Below are 19,156 nucleotides of genomic sequence, written 5' to 3'. Positions count from 1 at the left end.
ATCCTAATTGTGTAATCTAAAAACTCCATGATCAGTGTATTAATATTATTCCTTTAAATACATATAAACGCACCGCTCATCCAACCCACCCTAAGTGTAAGATTACATTTTACTTTCTTTACTTAAAAAATAAACAAATTAATCATTGTACATTATATTTAAAAGCAAACTGATCATTTCTATTAAAAATTATCTTATACATGACATTTATGATGACCTTATCCTAGCTTATAGAAACTAATTTTAACGGTAAAATGAAACTTTTCACAAAAAAAAATCAATTTACCTTTTCATCTAATATATATAAACTAATTTACTCATTCCTTCTTATAAAGAGACGAAATACGGACTCCTAAATCAAGAGCGTCTCTATATGACATTTCTTTATAATTTACAACGATATTGTCGTCTAAAATATGCCAAAGACCCAAATGTCACAACGGTATTAACAACGCACTAAATAGCGTTCAACTCTCAAAGAACCAAGTCGTCAACTTTCACGGTGCAAGCCATTGCCCATGTTTCTTTTTCCTTACCAAATAGCCCATAGCTTATAATTCACAACATCCTTTGGTAAGTCAAAGCTCATTAGCAAAGATGGGGAAGAAGAGGGTTATGGTGCCGGCCAAGGACCTGGACTTGTCCACCGTCAAATACGAGCATGAAGTGATCAAAGGTATTCATTTTTCATGAATTATATGAGTTTCAATGTGTTTTTCGATGTTTGATCCCCCCTTTTGCTTAGAATTTGATGATTTTGTGGTTTTGGGGTGCTTTGCAGCTCCTCATTTGATGGGTTTGATGCTGAAGTTGTTTGTGAGGATGGTTGAAGCTCCTGTTTTAGGCTCTTTGATCATGTCTTTTTTGAAAAAACAGAACAAAATGGTTGAGGTCCATTTTTCTTGCCCTCCTTTTGTTTGCTTTAATGTTCTTCATAGTTATTACTATGGGTATTTTCAAGAGAATTCAATGCTGATTTCATGTTTTGGTTATTATGCAGATGTTGCAGAACACTGTGATACCAGAAGCACCCATGTTTAAACCTGAATTTCCTCCTCAAGGTTTAGTTTATTACCACTTCCTCACAATTTTTTTTTTGTTTGATTTTACTTTTAGAAGAAACTTTTGTTCTTTTGATGAGGGTGAACACCATGCCTTTAATGTTAATAATCAACACTGATTCTAGATGTTAAGAGTAATTTTTTTTATAGGTTTATATTTTAACCTAACTAACCATTTGTATGATATCAAACCAGATGCAGAACCTTCTGTAGTCATTGTGGATGAAGAAAGAAAACCCGAGGATCGAGCTGAATTGGCCTTGAAGTGTCTTCCTCATTATGATCCAGCCAGTTGCTGGAGTGGGGATTCGCTTCCATCATTCCGGTACTGGAAGATTCGTGATTATGCTTATGCTTATCGATCTAAACTTGTGACACCTTCTATGGTAAGTCAACATTAAACCCCAGAGAGTTGCTTTCACTCTAAATCTATTACTAAGGAAATTTTTTACTTTTTGGTTTATAGGTTGCTGAAAAGATCATCTCGGTAATTGAGGATTGTAACTATCATAAGCCCCCAACACCATTATTGATTTCATTTGATGCTGAGGATATAAGGAAGCAGGCTGCAGCTTCAACACGAAGGTTCGAGGAAGGTATACCATTGTATTATTTGTTCATGATGCTATTTCCTCCTTTTCATCCACATATAATGGATAATAAAAAGTCCTAATACAAAAATCTCTTATAAATCAAAACAACTGAAAAAGAACTATGGGTGCGAGTCATGCAGGAAACCAATTGTCAATCTTGGATGGAATTTTCATGGCAATCAAGGATGATATAGACTGCTATCCCCATCCATCTAAGGGTAAATTAATAAGCTTACCACTCATTCTATAGAGTAACGTTTCCTAGAAAACTTTCTTCGTAGTTGCAGAGAAGATAGATTATTTTGTTTTTGATGATAGGTGCAACAACTTGGATGCATGAGGTTCGCTCCGTTGAGAAGGATGCAGTTTGTGTGTCAAGATTGCGGAGCTGTGGTGTGATTCTTGTTGGGAAGGCCAACATGCATGAATTGGGCATGGGCACAACTGGAAACAATCCAAACTATGGGTAAATTTTTGGATTAGAAGATATACAAAAGATGCATGTTTCGATATGGCTAGCATACTTGAACCATACTAATATTTTGGAACCGATCTCATTTATTTACTTAATTTATCCGTATATTGAGGTACAGAACAACCAGAAATCCTCATGCAGTGGAAAGATATACAGGTGGATCCTCCTCTGGTCCAGCAGCGATTGTAGCTTCTGGACTATGTTCTGCTGCCCTTGGAACAGATGGTGGAGGTTGTAAAAGTTATTACCTTAGTTGGAAACTTGTTTATTTCATTCACAATATACTGATGCTATATGCTTAACTGAAAAAAAGGGCAGGTTCTGTCCGTATTCCTTCTTCCCTTTGCGGTGTTGTGGGCTTGAAAACAACTTATGGACGGACGAGCATGGAAGGGTAAACTCTTGTTCTATAGGCTGTATAACAGATTACTGATTTACATTTTCTGGAAACATAACTCTTTTCCGTTTTTGTGGCAACCAAAATTCTAAGAAGCTCAAGCAAGCCTCTTTTAAGAAGTTCAGGACTCACCTTTTCTTTTTTGGCAATGCTTCATCTCTACAGGTCTATATGTGATGCTGGGACTGTGGAAATCATTGGACCAATAGCATCAACAGTGGAAGATGTCATATTAGTGTAAAAATCTGGCACTTGTGAATAGGTTTTTACAGAAACTGTAGTAGCAAGCAGTTTCTAAGCTGTTAGGCGATGCGTATTTTGCATTTTTTGGAAAACTGAGATGTAGAACTTTCCTGTAGTGGGGGAAAGCTATGTTACCCCGACAGTTCGACTCTTCTTTTGTCTTGAAGTATCCTTGTTTGACATCCTTTTCTCATACATATCCGGATATAAGTTGGAGATGTGATCCTCCAAGGACTCCAAAGTCCAAATACATGAAAAACTTGGGGAAAAAGTAGCATACTAGTGTTCGAACACATGCTCATATCTGACATTAACACTTGAGTCTGAATAACATAGTTGAAAAATGTTGGTAAAGTTTTCTTTTCTTAATATTGCTGACTCCGCTGAGACATTTTCAGGTATGCAGCAATTTTGGGTTCTTCTCCAGATAACAGAATCTGTTTGAGACCGGTATCCTCGAGAACCTTAATAGTACTTGTCCAACGTTTTGAAATATTTACCTGTGCTGAATTTCTGTTCCTTAAAGTTTCTCTAAAAACTTTTACGGACCATGTGCACCTTTTCATGTTATGGAACCATATATATCTCTTTTCAAGTATCTAGTTGAATTAAGCTACTCTTGTATGTGGAGATGCAATTGAGTCGATCCAGTGCCAGGTTTGAGCTGGCTTGATTTGAAAACTCGAGTCTGAAAGCCTTGTTCGAGCTCAACCTAGCTTTGTTTTTCATACCCAAGCTCGGCTCATAACTTACTTGAGCTCAACTTGATAAACTTAGTAAAATTGTAAAAACTGATATCAGACATTAGATTTTTGTCATTTACTTATATGTACATCTTAAATATATTAAACGTTAAAGGTTTGATTAGGCTCGCGAGCCTTCAAGTTCGGTATTAAATTACTTGAGCTGACTTGACTTGTTATTTGGGTAGTTGCAGTTTGAGCTAGACTTGATAAACAATGAGCCAAGCTCAAGTAGCTTCAATCATTTACATTCCTACTTTTCATCTTTCTTGAAGTACTCGTGTTTAAGCGTATCTAGATGTGTCTAAGGGGTTATGACCCTCTAAGGACCCTTCACATACATGAAAAAAGTTAGAAAAAGAATATTATATCTCTGTCTGACACATACAAACCCCCTATGTTACATCTAAGTTTAAGTCACATATGACTGCAGTTTACTTTTTGTTGTTTGCGTCTCTATTATTTAATCATCACTGTATTGTATTTTTGCAGCCTCCCCCCTGTTTTCCAGATTTGTCATCACTTGAGAATGCAAACACTTTGGGATCATTAAGACTGGGGAAGTATACAGAGGTAGTTCCCTTTCCTTTTCTCTGGACAATACATAGATTGTTTTTAAAGTAAATATATTCTTTCTTTTCTAAGTAAAATACTACTAAGTACGCAGTTTCCTCCTGCAGTGGTTTAATGATGTGCATTCAACTGATATCTCGGATATCTGTGAAGATGTTCTTAAGCTTTTGTCAAAAAGCCATGGATGCGAAGTAATTTTGTCTTAGTAGTTATTTTTGCTGTCAATTCCCATTTTCTTCAACTTTAGCATTTACAGTATTTCATGTTATATGGAACTTATGTTGTTATGTTTCAAGACAATAGAGATAGTAATACCAGAACTACATGAGATGCGCACTGCTCATGTTGTTTCAATTGGATCGGAAACACAATGCTCGTTAAATCCGGATTGTGAAGACGGGTATGCTTCTTTGCTTTAGAGTATCCAACCTAACTAAAACGGGTTATGACATTGTAGTTGTCTACCTTCGATGCTTTATCAGATGGTTGACAGATAATGGCCTCATTTCTTTTGTAAATTCTGTAGGAAAGGTGTGAAATTGACGTATGATACTCGCATAAGTATGGCACTTTTTCGATCATTCACTGCATCGGATTATATAGCTGCCCAATGTCTTAGGTAAGGCAAAATGACAACGGTATGATTTACAACTCTGCTGCTTGATCTTGCGATCTATACCCATACGTCTGAAATGGGTTGCAAGCATCTTAAAATTAAGTAAAAATTGGTATATTATCTAGAACCGATAGTTGATTATCCTCACAAGTGGAAACTTGAATGCCATTCAATGGCCTGACTTGCTTTAGCCTTGCAGACGAAGGATAATGCACCATCACATGGAGATCTTCAAGAAGGTTGATGTCATAGTGACCCCAACAACTGGGTATGTATGTATGTTTAAACCATTTTACTAAATGAAAATTTTATCAGTGGACTCATCATCATTTGCCTTGGTAATGATTTTTTAAGCCTATTCTTCAAAGAATTTAACTAAAAAGCATGCCATTCTTGGCTCAAGTAGTTAATTATAGCGTGAGGCTACAAAGAATTACCAAGGCATTAGAAAAGATTGGAAATGGTGAAAATTTAGCAGATACCATTCTTTGTAGTGCTTGAGGACTAAGTCTTGATTTAAGTTTTGCTGCTTGGTATTGATTTTTTACTCCCTTGCATGGTTTACACATGAGAATTTCCTTACGAAAATATTAGCACTAAATGATTATGCTCTTTTTTGCACCACAGCATGACAGCACCAAAAATACCATCTAGTGCTTTGAAAGATGGAGAGACAGATATGCAGGTTACAGGTTTGTCATCTTCATTATACAGAAGTAACATATACATGTACTCTGCTTATTCTAGACTTGCCATCTTTTCTGATATGTGGTTCACTCTGTTTCAGCTTATCTCATGAGGTTCATTATTGCCGGTAATCTTCTTGGTCTTCCTGCCATTACCGTCCCTGTAAGTTCTGCATTATTTTCTCCCTAATGATGTAATATTGAATGTAATAATTGACAATAGAGAAAAGGGTCAAAACTCTAATTTACCACAGCGTTATCTGCAAAGAATTTGAGCATTTTACTGGCCTTGATTTGAGACAAGAGCCAGGAGATCTTGATGTGATTTCCATTGCTACTGTAGACAAAGGATTGATTGCAAAGGGTCCAATGTCTCAGTGACCGAGCACTGTCTAATTACTTAAGGTCCCAAAACAGATCTAAGAGTTGGACCCAATTATGCTTGCCAAGTCTAGCCATGGAAGAACTACAGTATCTGGGGGTCCATTTCTTCTATCTTATTGAATTTTGTTCATGGCTTGACCTGGAAACATAAATCAGCTTGAGGGGTTAAGTTTTACCCTGAGGAATACTGAAACTATTGCTGTTATTAAACCATTTCTACCCTTGTATTAGTTTTCTGACAATCTATGGGTTCCTTCTTGTTATATGCTGGTTCAGGTTGGTTATGACAAACAAGGCCTTCCGATAGGCTTGCAGCTCATAGGCCGTCCGTGGGGTGAAGCGACAATTTTACATTTGGCTTCTGCAGTTGAGGTGCAAACAAGTTTTATATTGCTTTTAAGCAATATATTCTCAACTCTGTATGACTGTATGAGGTGGTGCATCACTAACGTTAAAACAATTCTCATGTTTACAGGAACTTTGTGCTAAATCCAGGAAGAAACCTGCATCCTTCTATGACATTTTAAATATCAAATAAAAAGCCTTTTACAGCTCCAAGATGCATGGACTACATTTTACAGAAGACCCTCAACAACCCTCAACCGGCTCCTCAAGAATCTAGTATGATCTAATCCTGAAATGATGTTTCTTAATACATGTTTGAATAAGCTCTGTTCTCTGAACTGATGTTCCAATCGATTCTACTATAGCTTCTCCAAAAACTACCTGGTGTTGTTTTCAGTTTTACCGTTCCTTGTACTCTTCCATGATTAGGAAGCTAAAGGAAAAGAAGTTCTAGAAGCAAATAGCTATCCAATAAAAGATAAGCTGATATGAATGTCTACATTGAAAATGTTACAGTAAAACATATAGATAGTTGAGATTTGAGGTACCTGTAACTTCTTCAGTCTTTGCAAACCAAGGGAATTCCAACAACTGGTTCTTTACAAAGTTCTTACAATCTATTTGTATATCAATTACCATGTTGAATTTCCTCATCCACATGCCAAAATCACCATATGAATATATAGTACCATCACAAGCATGAAACATAATGCTCAGAGGACAATTTGTATCAGGTCCTTTAGTCAGCCTTCTCATCGACAACATCACTTGGGAGATCCAATCCTGATGGAGTCTTTCCAGGGTAATTGGTCATCGAAGGGTCAAATCCTATCATACTAGAGAAAAAAAAAAGAACCAATAAGAACACGAACCAGCCAAATAGGAGTTTAAAACAAGCTGAACTGGCAACAGGTTTGTGTTTTACATCAGCTTACCTTCTATCAACAATGACCATGGAACGAAGCTCGCAATTTGCAAAGCTGCAAGTACAAGGTAAAAGAGTTATTTCTTGTGGAGAAAGGTAACACCACCACTTAATTCTAGTTGATGAGATTGTACTTAAGGCTCTTTATTATTGTCATTTGACGGAAGTATTTAGACTAAGTTAACGGTGTTTGCTTATCATTCTCCTTTTAACTCGCTAAAAATCATTATGCACTTTCTTTTCGGCTGGATCAACACTCTACTCTTGTTTGAAAATACCTTACAATAAAGAAAGTTTTACTGCCTTACAATGTTTTTGAGTATAACTGGAATTAGTCAAAAACACTAGAAGCATAAAAAGTAGTTTATCTGGAATTCGTGCATCAAATGTGACTAGATGCAAAAGAAGGTTCTTTGCCTGCTCAAAAGCTAGTAGCTGTATAGCGAAAGGAGAGGCCTAAGAAGCAACTAATAAGCACGACAACATGCAGCAACAAGTATGCAGGCAGAGTATAAACCTTTTTAAATCTTTCAGAGCCATACATATGCTACAGATGTGAAGTGTATTACATAATTAAAAGTTGCATTATAAGGCAGTTTTCAATCAAGCTCATCTAGAACAGCCAGGGACATCCAATTGAAAAGATTTGATGACCAGAAACCGCACGCATTGGGTGCAACAGAAGTTACCAACCTAATAGTCAGAGTTCTCTTTGGAAAACGAACCCTATAGTCACAGGATTGACCAGCTAAAGTAGAAGGCACCTAGCATACTTACTGTTTGCAGATCTCTTTCTTCACCAATGGATGACAATCATTTCCAAGTGCACTTAATGTATGAAACAAGAACCCACTATGGGTAACAATGGCTATCTCCTTCTCTTTCCGTGTCCACAACCTGTGAAGTGAATATAAAGAAGCCTGAGAATCGGTACTATGTCTTGAGTCAAATTAAACATCTACATGCTCTCATTGTAGCTTTCCATTTGTCTCCTCAAAGGACATGTCAAAAGATATCAAGAACTTTAAAGAGCTATCTTTATTAAAAGTTGTAAATTTCACAAAAAGAGTAAATCAAATAAAACAACAGAAAATGGGATCAATTAGAAAGATTTCCTTGATGCAGGAGTTTTGAAATTGATTTTTGATGACAGTACTCGAAAAAGCCATATCAGAAATTTAGGTTGCAAGAAATTGTGTTATAATGCGGCAGCTATATTGTTTATTCAAGTTTACCTTACCTTCCGGCATAGGATCAATTCTGGTTATGCTCCTCAGAAATCTAAGATGATTTCAAATAGTGCCAAAGATGTAGTTTCTATGTACTATCCGGTTAGGGTCTTCTTACACTCATGTGTGATGATCTAAACATTAAAGGAGCAAAATGGTAAATGAAGAGCGAAATAAGGTATTCACCAGTTCAGGAACTTCTGCCCCCTGGCTGCAACTTCCTCTTTTGTCTCCCTAACATCAGCCTTCCACCATGTATCCTCGTCACTTTCTATCTAAATAGCAGTTCAAAAGACATTCAACAACACCTTTGAAATGACAAAGCATCTAACACATTTGGTTCAGATAACAAAATTTGAAACAATAACCCGTTTCAGGGGCATCCTAGAGATCGAAATCACTTGCCAGTGAGAAATCAACCGCAGGAAAAAGGAATTGATAGTCACTGATATTTCTCCTCTTATCGCAAGGATGGACTCCCTGCAAAAGGTAAAAAGGAAAACATTAAGAGAAGAGACTAAGCCTGAATATATTGCAGAAATGAAACCAATTTTAAAAGACCAAAGCCTAAAGATATAAAATAAAAAATGAACCCTGGAACCGATTTGCACTAAGTGATATCACAAATCTGAACTTGAGCTATCAAACACCCAGTACAACGTGAGAACCCTTGACCGTAAAAAAAAAAGAGATAAGAACAATGTACTTATAGATGCTAACAACCTTGCCTAGGTTATCTGGAAGCAGAATGAGTGTCAAATATGGGGTATGTCCGTATCTATCTGACATGGGTATGCTAATTTATTTCTCCTATGCTTTTCCATATATTAGGTGGATCATATGACCCTCCATATCCATATCCAAATATGTCAAACACATGTCAGTCATAGAACAATAAGAAAAACGAAGCGGCTGATTAGCATGGGTCCTCCTAGTTAACTACTACTATTCAAGCAATCTTAAGGTTGTCCGTGAACAATACATTGAGAGGGAACCTTTATAGCAAAAAAGTGAAATGAGACTAACCAAATGTTCTCGACAAAGTTCTACTGCAACGATCGGTGGGCAGTTTAGACTTGAAATTGCAGCACGACCACTATTTCCTGCATTTGCCACCATAAGTGGCACTACATCCATCCTTTCCGTATAACCATCACCACCAAATACCCCAACAGCTGTTTGCAATGTCCTAGAACATAAAGCGACCATTGTCAATTAATACATGTCTGATGATTTAATCATGTTTTTTATAAACCAAATTTAACTTCAAATAACATCAATGTTAAATTATGATTCTAAACAATAAAATATCTTCACCAAATTAATATGGAGCTTTACTAAACTAAGCTTTTACCGATTCAAAGCAGACTAACATCTTTTACAAACCAAAAGGAAACAGCTTTGATGAAGATCAGATGACTTGGAATAAATAAATAAACTAGTCATAAGAACTAATAGTGATAATCCCAGCTTTGTCGAAAAGGTTTATTATTGAATTTGGAATCGAATTTTGTGTCCACGCTTACACAGATTAACACTAAGGTAGCTTTTGATGTTTTCGCATATTATGATTCCAATGGAATGTGATTGCCGGAAAAGTTACTTTGCAACGTTTGGTATACATTGAAAGGTATTGATTAAAATCCAAGAAAGTTATATTGTCACGTTTGGTTTAATAAGTAGTTTCCTAAAATGTAATGTTAATTTGCGAATTTAGCCTTATTAAAATAAAATATAATATTCATGTATTTAATTTTATAATAAACTTTATACTTAACAAATATTTGGATTAAATATTTAATAAAATTTTTAATTGATATTTTTAATTTTTAGTTTATAATGTAAATTGTTTCAAATTTGTCCTACATATAGTTTCTAAATATAATAATGCACATATAAAATCATGTATATATACAACTTATTTTGGAATAAATTAAAAAAATATTTATATATAACACTTGCGAAGAATCCGTTGAAGTAATAGAGAAAATCAAGTAGTAGGACACAGGAAGAAGACAAAAACTTCTCTTTCTTTTTTCTTTTTTACATTTATTAATAGACTAATACCCTAAACCAATATAAAATAGGGTTAATTTTCTCTTAATATCTTTTTTACTTTCCAATCTACATGGGAAAGTAACTTTCTCACATTTTATCATGGAAATCACATTGCCATGTTTATGGGAAAGTGACTCTGAAGGAAAAGTTAGATTTTAAGGACAGTAAATAAAATTTGACATACCAAACAATGGAAAGTGTTTCCAACCGATTAAATTTCCAGGGAAGTGACTACTTTCCATCATACCAAAGGCTACCTAAATCTTAATATGAAACTCAGTGGTTCCATTAGCATTACTCCTGTCACATTCTGCTTCAATTAACAAAAGTTCCCTTAAAGCAATATTCTAATAAGGAAATGTTCCACAAAACTATTGAGCATCAATTATCAATCATAAATGGACTGATCCAGAAAGTTAAAATTTCATAGGCAACATGATTTAATTCTCCAAAGAGGAGAATGCGGTTATTAGATCCCTAGGCTTCCCACTCTTTAGCTAACATAGATTGAAGAATTCGGCAAATTAGAAACCTGCACGATTCATATAGGCCCGAACTCCATGCATACGATGGCATAAGAAGACATATATCAAGGAATGATTCTTAAAAGGAGTACGAAATCCTGGCACCATTACCTTAGCAAAGGGGATGTAATCACTAAATCAATCCTCTTAGCAAGGCCACATTCATGGACATGCTTACGCAAATTATCCACCTGCAGAATTACCGAAAATGAGGCTTCGTATAATATTCCTCTCATAAGTATGCTTTGAATTACAAATAAGAACATGACTTGAATGAAAATAGATTCAAAATGCGCCCAGGGGCATATATTACAACACAATGACTGCTACTCACCTGTTGCCAGCCAAGAGGGGTAATGTGTGCATCAAAATATTCTGGAGACATGTATGCTTTATAGTTCTTATCTCCATCTACATTGTGGATCCCCTGAGCATGCCTCACCTGGATGTATTGTTTCATAAGACCACATTACCTTGTTTTGCGAGCAAAAGCCAAGAAAGAAGGCAATCTTGAATATCCTTCAAACCAAATATATAGCAGCTTCAAATCTGCAGTGGATGTACTGCATTAAAAGGAAAAATAAATTCAATACCAACCAAGTGAAGAGTTTTGCAACGGTGCAAAGGGAACAAGCTCGGGCCAGCACTGGTATCCATATCTGCAACCAATAATGTAAGCTATAAATTGAATGTATGACGGCAAAAGAGTGTATAAGGAAATCAAATGCCTTAAAGAAGTTCAATTAGAACAAGGATTTCAGAAATGCATACGGTCAATAGTATAATTACGTCATCAGATCAAAATATTGTGTACAATAGCAAAAATACATGCAAGTTCAAAAGCAAAGCTAACTCAAGAATGATGCATGGCATAAGGCAGTAACCAATGTAATCAAAGACAACAGGAATCAACAAGGATTCCAAAACTGCATATAATCAAAGTATAATTATGTCAACAGATCAATACATTCAGTTACAAATAGCAAAAATAAAATGCAAGTTTAAAAGCAGAACTAGCTCAACAATGATATATGGTGTATGGCAGAAACCTATGTAATGCACCATGGAAACAGGAACTAACATGGCGACTACTGATATATTAGGGGAGCTCAACTGAATCTGTAATTAACATTTTACAATAACCAAGTTTGAAAACACCAAGTCAAATCTAGCTTTTAGGTGTCGTATTGACACCTTAATATGTATTTATAATTATATTTTGTCAAAAAACCTCCAATTTCTAAGATTTGCCTAATTCATGAATATCATAAAAAGAGATCCAAAGTACTTAAAAAAACTTGAGATCCCATCTTCTAATAAGTTCAGTGACAACTAGATAATTCAAAAAGCAAATGAATTTGCCCAACTAACCCAGAAGCTAAAAAGCACTAAAAGTAATTCAAGCTGGTGTCTTTCAGAGAAAAACCACAGATTTCCAACAACCCCACTTTTTTTTCGTCAAAAAGTCACCAAATCTGCACCTTCAGGCAAAACCCATAGAACAAATTTTAAAAAAGAAAAACACACTGAATCAAACAAGAAACATAATAAGATAAAACCAAAACGAAACCCATAAAAATTAAGACTTTTGGATGCTAATCTAAATAAATTAAAAACCAGATGGGTGTAGCGAGAGAAATTGAAGATGTTGACTGACTCTGACTGGGATCTTACTGCAAACAATAATAGAGGAAAGGGATGATGAAGAGGACACAATAGTTGGAGAATTGGGTCGATGACGTGGAAAACAATGACTGCAGTTTACTCCGATAGACATGGTGCTGTCTTGTACTACTTCCTATACACCATTTTAATTTAAGAATAAAATAATATGTACCTAAGATTAAAAATGAGATTAATGATTATAATGGGTGAGATTTAAGGGCAATTTACCAATAAAAGCCTTTTTTTTCAAAAGTTATTGAAATGGGCCCATTTTTAATTATTTACCGGAATGGTCCTTTTTCCGGGAAATCGCGTCCACGTCAGCACGATGTCAGGGTACGCGTCAGGAAATCACGTCCATGTTAGCGCGAGATGCTGACGTGGACGTGATTTCGGCCCGTGCGTGAACAGTACCCAACGGTCAAAAAATAAAATACCGGGCCCATTTCGATAAATTTTAAAAAATAAATTTTGAATCTTTTTTTACTTGTATTTATTTTTTTAATCAATTAACTCTTCAATATTACATCAATAGCAACAAGTACAAAAAAGATTCAAAATTGTTACCAGCAAAATTTGAACCAAGGTTCTAAGGGAAAAGAGCAAGCATCTTAACCAACTAAGCCAAACTAATTAATTGACATATTATAGAAATACTGTTATTATCTTAATTATATTACTTACGTTCTAACGATTTATCGGACCTATTCTATACACGTGTCAAATCGAAAAAATAATACAACAATTACGTAAAAAAATCCGTGTTTACTTCAAATAAATAAGGAAAATAATGATTTGAATGTTTCAAAATTCAATTTTAAACCGAAAAATCGAAATTTAGGGGCAAAAGGATCTTTTAGATTAAAATCATGCAAACCGTCTTCGCTATTTTTCAGCGTAAATCTCGAAAAGTTATTCAAATAAAAAATCGTCTCAACCGCAACCGAGCCAAAAGTTATGGCCTTTCAAAGTTTTCCAAGCTAAAAACATAAACTGTTCATCACGTCGACCAAATCGCGTCCTCGAGGCGCGATTTGTGTCCACGTAAGCAAAGCGCTACCGACGTGACGCGATGTTCTAACATCGCCCCCGATATCGCTACCGACGTGGACGCGATTTCGGGAAAATGACCCATTCCAGTAAATAATAAAATACCGGCCCATTTCGATAAATTTTAAAAAAGGGTTTTTTGGTAATTTGTCTGAGATTTAATACTATAATACTTAGTGAGAATGAAAATGAAAATTATTATAGAAGATGTTAGTATAAAATTAAAATTATTTTTATTAAACCTTTATAAAAGTAAGTAATAATTGAAAACTACTATAATTACATTTATATCAAATAATGACTTTATTAATAACTGGCTAAAAATAATAAAATGTTAGAAATATATTATTGACACATTATTTTAAATAAAACAATTACATAAATCTATTTTAGAAAAAAGTATTATTTATAATTAAGAAAACACAAATAATATAATTATAAATGAAATATTATTTTAAACTTATTACAATATAAAAAAAGAAATCGTTTTTTTTTTATTCTGCCTACTTTTATAGCACGTTTTCCGTTTGTTTTTATAGCCCATATTTTCTTTGTTTTTTTCTTGTTCTTGAAATTTTTTTGGATTTTCTTCCATTATCTCATATATTTCTACAGGTTTTCATTTAGTTCTATAATGGAGAACAAGATTGCATGGTTATCCATTGCTGATGGGGAGGAGGAAGCACGGCAGATCACGTTGGAGGGAAATGAAGCGGTTTCAGACACTGAGTTTTGTCTAGTAGGTAATTTCTTAACTATAAGTTTTATACATTTTCAATCCATAGGCAACACTATGGTGAATCTATGGTATCCCATGGGGGTGTGGCGATTACTAACATTGGTGAGAAAATATTTCAATTTTGATTTTTTCTATGAGGTGGATGTTGATAGAGTGGTGGATGGTGACTCTTCGACATTTGACAATCACCTTCTTGGGTGTCATAGGTTGTCTAATGGTGAGGATATCTCTTTTTTGTTGATTTCTAAGTTCAAATTTATGATCTTCCAAATGGCCTTATGTTTGTAACGATGGTTAAGCAATTTGATAATTTCATTGGCTTTTATATTGATTATGATGCAAAGTCGATAACATGAGGCTATAGAAGTTGTATAAGGATTTGAGTCAAGGTGGATGTTCACTTTCTATTGAAACGAAAGAAGCAAATAGTCATTCCTTATAAGGGTCAAATTTTCGTTCAATTCTAGTATGAGCGATTATCATTATTTTGTTTTTTATAGTGAAAGACTTGGTCACGGTGAGAATTTTTATTTGATTCGAATTTTTCAGGGAAAGAAAGATTTGGTGATGGAATGAGACCTTTCAATCAAAATTGCACCAATGAGGGCTAGTCGAGTCTCCTATATTTGGTTGAGAGATGAGGGTGATTCAAACCTCCCTAATTTTAGGGACGATGACAAGGGAAAGGAGAATTAACAATCATCTTCTTGTGTGTCATAGGTTGCCTAATGGTGATGATCCTTCATAGGTTCCTCTATCTTTTTATTGATTTCTAAATTCAAATTCATGATCTTCCATATGGCCTTATCTTTGTAATGATGGCTAAGCAATTCAGTAGTTTCATTGACTTTTATATTGATTATGATGCTAAGTCGATAACATGAGGCTATAGAAGTTGTACAAGGATTCGAGTTAAGGTGGATGTTTACTCTCTATTGAAACGAAAGAAGCAAATAGTCATTCCTTATAAGGGTTAAATTTACGTTCGATTCTAGCATGAGTGATTATCATTATTTTGTTTTCTTAATGAAAGACTTGGTCATGGTGAGAATTTTATCTAATTCGGATTTTTCAAGGAAAGAAAGATTTGGTGATGGAATGGGACCTTTCAATTAAAGTTGCACTAATGAGGACTAGTCGAGTTTCCTATATTTGGTTGAGAGACGAGGGTGATTTAATAATTGTTGATGATATGAGGTTAGATATGGAAGAAAGCTAGATTGAATTGGTGGATGGAAAGAAAAGACCAAGAGTTGATTCGATTGTTTTCAGTGTTTTCAAACATAAGTCTTGAGACATAAGTTGCAGTCACATTTTTTTAGCCCCAAATTAATGTTTCCAATAGTTTTATTTCACCCTTAACGGTCATAAATGCCCATAAACTTATTTTTAGTCTAAATATTTTTAAAGAACACTTCAAAATATAGGAGAACAATATCAAAACTTAAAGATCAAAAGAAAAATCTTCAAATCTTTTTTTTTTCATTTCTCTTGTAAATTCCTTTTGAAGAGATTAATGTCAAAATTTTTTATCATTCACATATCTTTGCATTTAGAACTTAAATTGGTAAACATCCACCTTCCTAGAGGTTGTTGTTGTTCGTTTTCCATTTCGCTAGTTATAAATTGTAAGAGTTTTAATTAAGTCATAAAAGCTAAGAAAGGTTCAGTTTAGCCAATGAGAAAGGGGAAAGGTTCTATATAAGCTTTAAGAAGAAGAAGAAAAAACTAGTCTTGTAAAGATTATACCTTCTCCTTGAAATGTATCAATTCTAGTTTTGAATTCAGAAATCTTTAGTGGTAAAAAGTTAAAGTAGTGGAGGTAGGTAATTGGGGTCAAACTACTATAAATTCATTGTGTCAAGCTATTCTCCATTGATATTATCATTTAGAATAGTTTGTAAGAAATTTTCAAAATACCAATTCATCCCCACTTGGTATTTTCAGGCCTAACGTATATAATGATACTAAAAAGATATATATAATTACTAAATATTAACTAAAATAATAATATGGGCCAACCTAAACAAAATTAGGTTAATCATTTATAGATATGAGTGAGTCCAACCAAAATTTGAGGCGTATATTTGAATCGGGCTTGGATATATAATATTGACATGACGCAAGCATCGGGTTTGAGAACACCTTATGTAATATTTTGGCATGATAAAGAGAGCAAAGACTAAACCTAGAACTCAAGCATAGTACAAGACGCATAGCAGAACTTGAATTAATGAATTTAATTGCTACCATTTTGGTTAAGGTTAAATTTTTCTTAATTCGAAAAGTATAAGAGCTAAAATTAATCAAAATAAAGTATAAGAACTAAACCCATAATTTATGCATACTATAAGAGCTAATAACATAATTTGACCTAAAATAAAATATCCCTCTATTTATATTTTTTGGGAATAATAACATAATTATTATAAAACTAAGAAAATTATAGTAAAAACAAGAGAGAAGAGTAGACACAAAAGTGAATGATAATTCTACTTTTACTTGGAATACTATAAGTTTATACATACTCTCTATTTATAGGGTCTCAATTCCATGCGTTACAAAACATAAATAAGAGAACTTAGGCACCGTATAAATTCTTTAGGGGTTACAACTTACAAGAGAATAATTATTTTTGAGTGTTATGAAAATTGTATGAACATTCATTTATCAACTTCCCCTTACATGCCCATCAACGAAAATGTGTCTCGTTAAAATTTGTTAAAAAATCTTGAATCTAAAACTAATAGATAAGCTTTATTTTTATTTTTAAAAGAAAATGAGGTATTCAAATAATCATATTTGATTTTTATCCAAAACAATCCAAATAACATAAAATATTTTTGTTTTACCAAATAATAAAACTTTTTAGCTTATTAAATAACACCTAATGTAACGAGTTTAACACTTACCTTTGGATCAAGATTAAAATTTCAAAAAGTAAAATGTTTATAAATTACCAAATTAGAACATAAAGATTAAATTCACAACTTTTACAGAATATAGGGGCTAATAACAAAATTTAACCTTATTAATATTTACTAAATAGATGCAAAGTTGAAAGAAAGTAAAAAAGATACCATACAAATTCACACATTAAGTGGAATTACATTCCAATAATAGTAGAATATTTATGAAGGAACTAATTAACATATGGAGAAGAGGAGGGTTGAGAAGGAATATTTTAACCAGATAGAGCAGAATATGTATCCTCCAGCTCCTTAGCAAGTTGAGAAGATGATTGGGGAGTTTTGTCAACAAAAGGTTTCCAGGCAGCAATTCTAGAATATTTATCCTCCAGCTCCTTAGCAAGTTGAGAAGATGATTGGGGAGTTTTGCCAACAAAAGGTTTCCAGGCAGCAATTCTGGAATATTTATCCTCCACCTCTTTAGCAAGTTGATCAGAAGACAACTTAGTACTTTTGTCCACCAACACAGAAACACTAGAATATATATCCTCCAGCTGCTTACCAACTTGAGAAGATGACTCCTCAGCTGCAGGATGTCCTATATTAGAAACAAGAGAATATTTATCCTCCACCTTTCTAACAAGTTGAGCATCCCCTTGTTTTTCCCTCAAATCCTTCACACCATGTATCCCACTGCCACACTGTATAAGAGTTACTTTAAATTCACAGCTTTCACTAAAACACAGTATTATATATAATATAAAATGGTAAGCAAAGAAACTGCCGATTATACCATCAAAAGTAGAAGCTGAAACCAAAGAGCCATAGTGTATGGAAGACCCATCTTCTTCCTTGCTTGCTTTCTTCTTCTTCTTTTCTTTTTTTAGAACTATTTATTAAAACTATTTTAAACATATTTTCAGCTTTGAAGAAGGCTACGATTCCCTTTTATAGGCAAGGGAAAAACCTTTGTTGTGGCTTAATTGATAATTTTAAAATTCTATGTCAGATAAACATATTTATATGTATTTGTTATTGAGGTACATTTGTATGTGTATAATACAAATATGAAAATATTTTGTAAGAAAATACTAATAAACCTAAAATGGTATATCTAAAATGATACATCCATTAATGCCATTCAAGTTATCTTAATTAAACAAACTTAAATTCAATTCTTAATTTTGGAAGAGACTAAAATATATATATTTTTCATTTAACAAAGGAGAAAAATAATTAATTTAAGTTATTTAAATTTAACAATAACTAATCGATTGGGTTTTAGTTTGATTGGTATCGATATTATTATCAGCATAGGTGTGTTGAAATGCATTATGTTCCTATTTCCATTTTTGATATATTTTTAAAAACTGAACTTATTTGATAATCAATAAAAAGATATACACCCTACTTTATTATAAATTTTAATCTGCTATAAAAGGAAAAGGTATATGAATTAAATTTAAAATATTAGTATAAATTTTAATTATTTATATAATAAATAATTTTACATTTTATACATATAATATAAATGGTAACATTATTTATTTCAGTTTTACTTATGATTTGGTATTATAAATACTACTAAAATGTATCATATTTTTATTTTTATTTTAGTAACTATATTTCACTACTTTATTTTTATTAATTTTGTTTGTATTAAGAGTTTGATTTTGATTGAAGGATGATAAAGATGATTTTATTATTTGTGAATTTGGATATTGCATATTCGAAAGGGTGGGCTCATGCATTGAGCATAAAAGGTTAGTGTAATGTATATTAATGGGTTTCCTTTTATGTGTGATATATCGTGATATTTGAATTCTTTGGTTTTTGGAGTAAATTACTTAACTAGTAACACTTATATTTAGCCAAGTCCAGATTCGTTGAACCTTTTTAAAATTAATTTTGGCTAAAACTATATTTAACCAAAATCGAATG

The 19,156-nt window shown here is 33.5% G+C and overlaps 3 protein-coding genes across 10 annotated transcripts; 1 reads left to right on the top strand and 2 right to left on the bottom strand.

The window, feature by feature from the left end:
- The first annotated feature begins 371 nt into the window (after positions 1–371).
- Positions 372–6,748, top strand: LOC105782553 (fatty acid amide hydrolase). Its single transcript, XM_012607355.2, has 20 exons — positions 372–676; positions 782–891; positions 1,001–1,061; positions 1,257–1,447; positions 1,528–1,657; positions 1,795–1,872; positions 1,973–2,120; positions 2,248–2,360; positions 2,448–2,523; positions 2,692–2,763; positions 3,168–3,219; positions 4,005–4,085; positions 4,193–4,276; positions 4,382–4,485; positions 4,612–4,704; positions 4,901–4,969; positions 5,329–5,393; positions 5,489–5,550; positions 6,048–6,143; positions 6,247–6,748. Exons 1-20 carry the CDS (start codon positions 598–600, stop codon positions 6,307–6,309), a joined length of 1,827 nt encoding a protein of 608 aa, XP_012462809.1. The 5' UTR covers positions 372–597; the 3' UTR covers positions 6,310–6,748.
- Positions 6,565–12,673, bottom strand: LOC105782554 (phosphoglycerate mutase-like protein 1). Of its 7 annotated transcripts, XM_052626842.1 has the most exons (11): positions 12,470–12,511; positions 12,224–12,333; positions 11,450–11,511; positions 11,187–11,294; positions 10,964–11,043; positions 9,297–9,459; positions 8,672–8,750; positions 8,457–8,541; positions 7,819–7,938; positions 7,052–7,096; positions 6,565–6,952 (listed from the first exon to the last, which is right to left on the bottom strand). In XM_052626842.1, the coding sequence occupies exons 3-11, from the start codon at positions 11,507–11,509 to the stop codon at positions 6,856–6,858; spliced, it is 837 nt and encodes a 278-aa protein (XP_052482802.1). In that variant the 5' UTR covers positions 11,510–11,511; positions 12,224–12,333; positions 12,470–12,511; the 3' UTR covers positions 6,565–6,855. The 7 variants fall into 7 exon arrangements, with proteins under 7 accessions (XP_052482802.1, XP_052482800.1, XP_052482799.1 ...); XM_052626840.1 differs by lacking the exons at positions 12,224–12,333; positions 12,470–12,511 and adding an exon at positions 12,527–12,673; XM_052626839.1 differs by lacking the exon at positions 12,224–12,333 and having other exon boundaries at positions 12,470–12,559.
- Positions 12,674–17,316: 4,643 nt separating this feature from the next.
- LOC105784249 (uncharacterized) lies at positions 17,317–18,176 on the bottom strand. Of its 2 annotated transcripts, XM_052626265.1 has the most exons (3): positions 18,009–18,176; positions 17,778–17,916; positions 17,317–17,693 (listed from the first exon to the last, which is right to left on the bottom strand). In XM_052626265.1, exons 1-3 carry the CDS (start codon positions 18,057–18,059, stop codon positions 17,491–17,493), a joined length of 393 nt encoding a protein of 130 aa, XP_052482225.1. In that variant the 5' UTR covers positions 18,060–18,176; the 3' UTR covers positions 17,317–17,490. The 2 variants fall into 2 exon arrangements, with proteins under 2 accessions (XP_052482225.1, XP_012465529.1); XM_012610075.2 differs by having other exon boundaries at positions 17,317–17,916; positions 18,009–18,174.
- Between the last annotated feature and the right edge of the window lie 980 nt (positions 18,177–19,156).

Source organism: Gossypium raimondii, chromosome 13 (genome assembly GCF_025698545.1).
Source record: "Gossypium raimondii isolate GPD5lz chromosome 13, ASM2569854v1, whole genome shotgun sequence".
In the NCBI taxonomy this organism is placed as follows: domain Eukaryota; kingdom Viridiplantae; phylum Streptophyta; class Magnoliopsida; order Malvales; family Malvaceae; genus Gossypium; species Gossypium raimondii.
Note: the sequence above shows the minus strand (reverse complement) of the source record. Positions and strands in the feature narration are given on the sequence as shown.

Excerpts from the sequence above, each read along its gene's own strand:
- LOC105782553 (XM_012607355.2), top strand. The coding sequence starts at position 598 with ATGGGGAAGAAGAGGGTTATGGTGCCGGCCAAGGACCTGGACTTGTCC. Across the intron at positions 1,062-1,256 it reads ACCTGAATTTCCTCCTCAAG|ATGCAGAACCTTCTGTAGTC; the intron begins GTTTAGTTTATT and ends ATATCAAACCAG. Across the intron at positions 4,086-4,192 it reads GACTGGGGAAGTATACAGAG|TGGTTTAATGATGTGCATTC; the intron begins GTAGTTCCCTTT and ends TTCCTCCTGCAG.
- LOC105782554 (XM_052626840.1), bottom strand. The coding sequence starts at position 12,629 with ATGTCTATCGGAGTAAACTGCAGTCATTGTTTTCCACGTCATCGACCC. Across the intron at positions 9,460-10,963 it reads ATTACATCCCCTTTGCTAAG|GACATTGCAAACAGCTGTTG; the intron begins GTAATGGTGCCA and ends TTTATGTTCTAG. Across the intron at positions 7,939-8,456 it reads GGGCAGAAGTTCCTGAACTG|GTTGTGGACACGGAAAGAGA; the intron begins GTGAATACCTTA and ends TTCACTTCACAG.
- LOC105784249 (XM_012610075.2), bottom strand. The coding sequence starts at position 18,059 with ATGGGTCTTCCATACACTATGGCTCTTTGGTTTCAGCTTCTACTTTTG. Across the intron at positions 17,917-18,008 it reads TTCAGCTTCTACTTTTGATG|TGTGGCAGTGGGATACATGG; the intron begins GTATAATCGGCA and ends ACTCTTATACAG.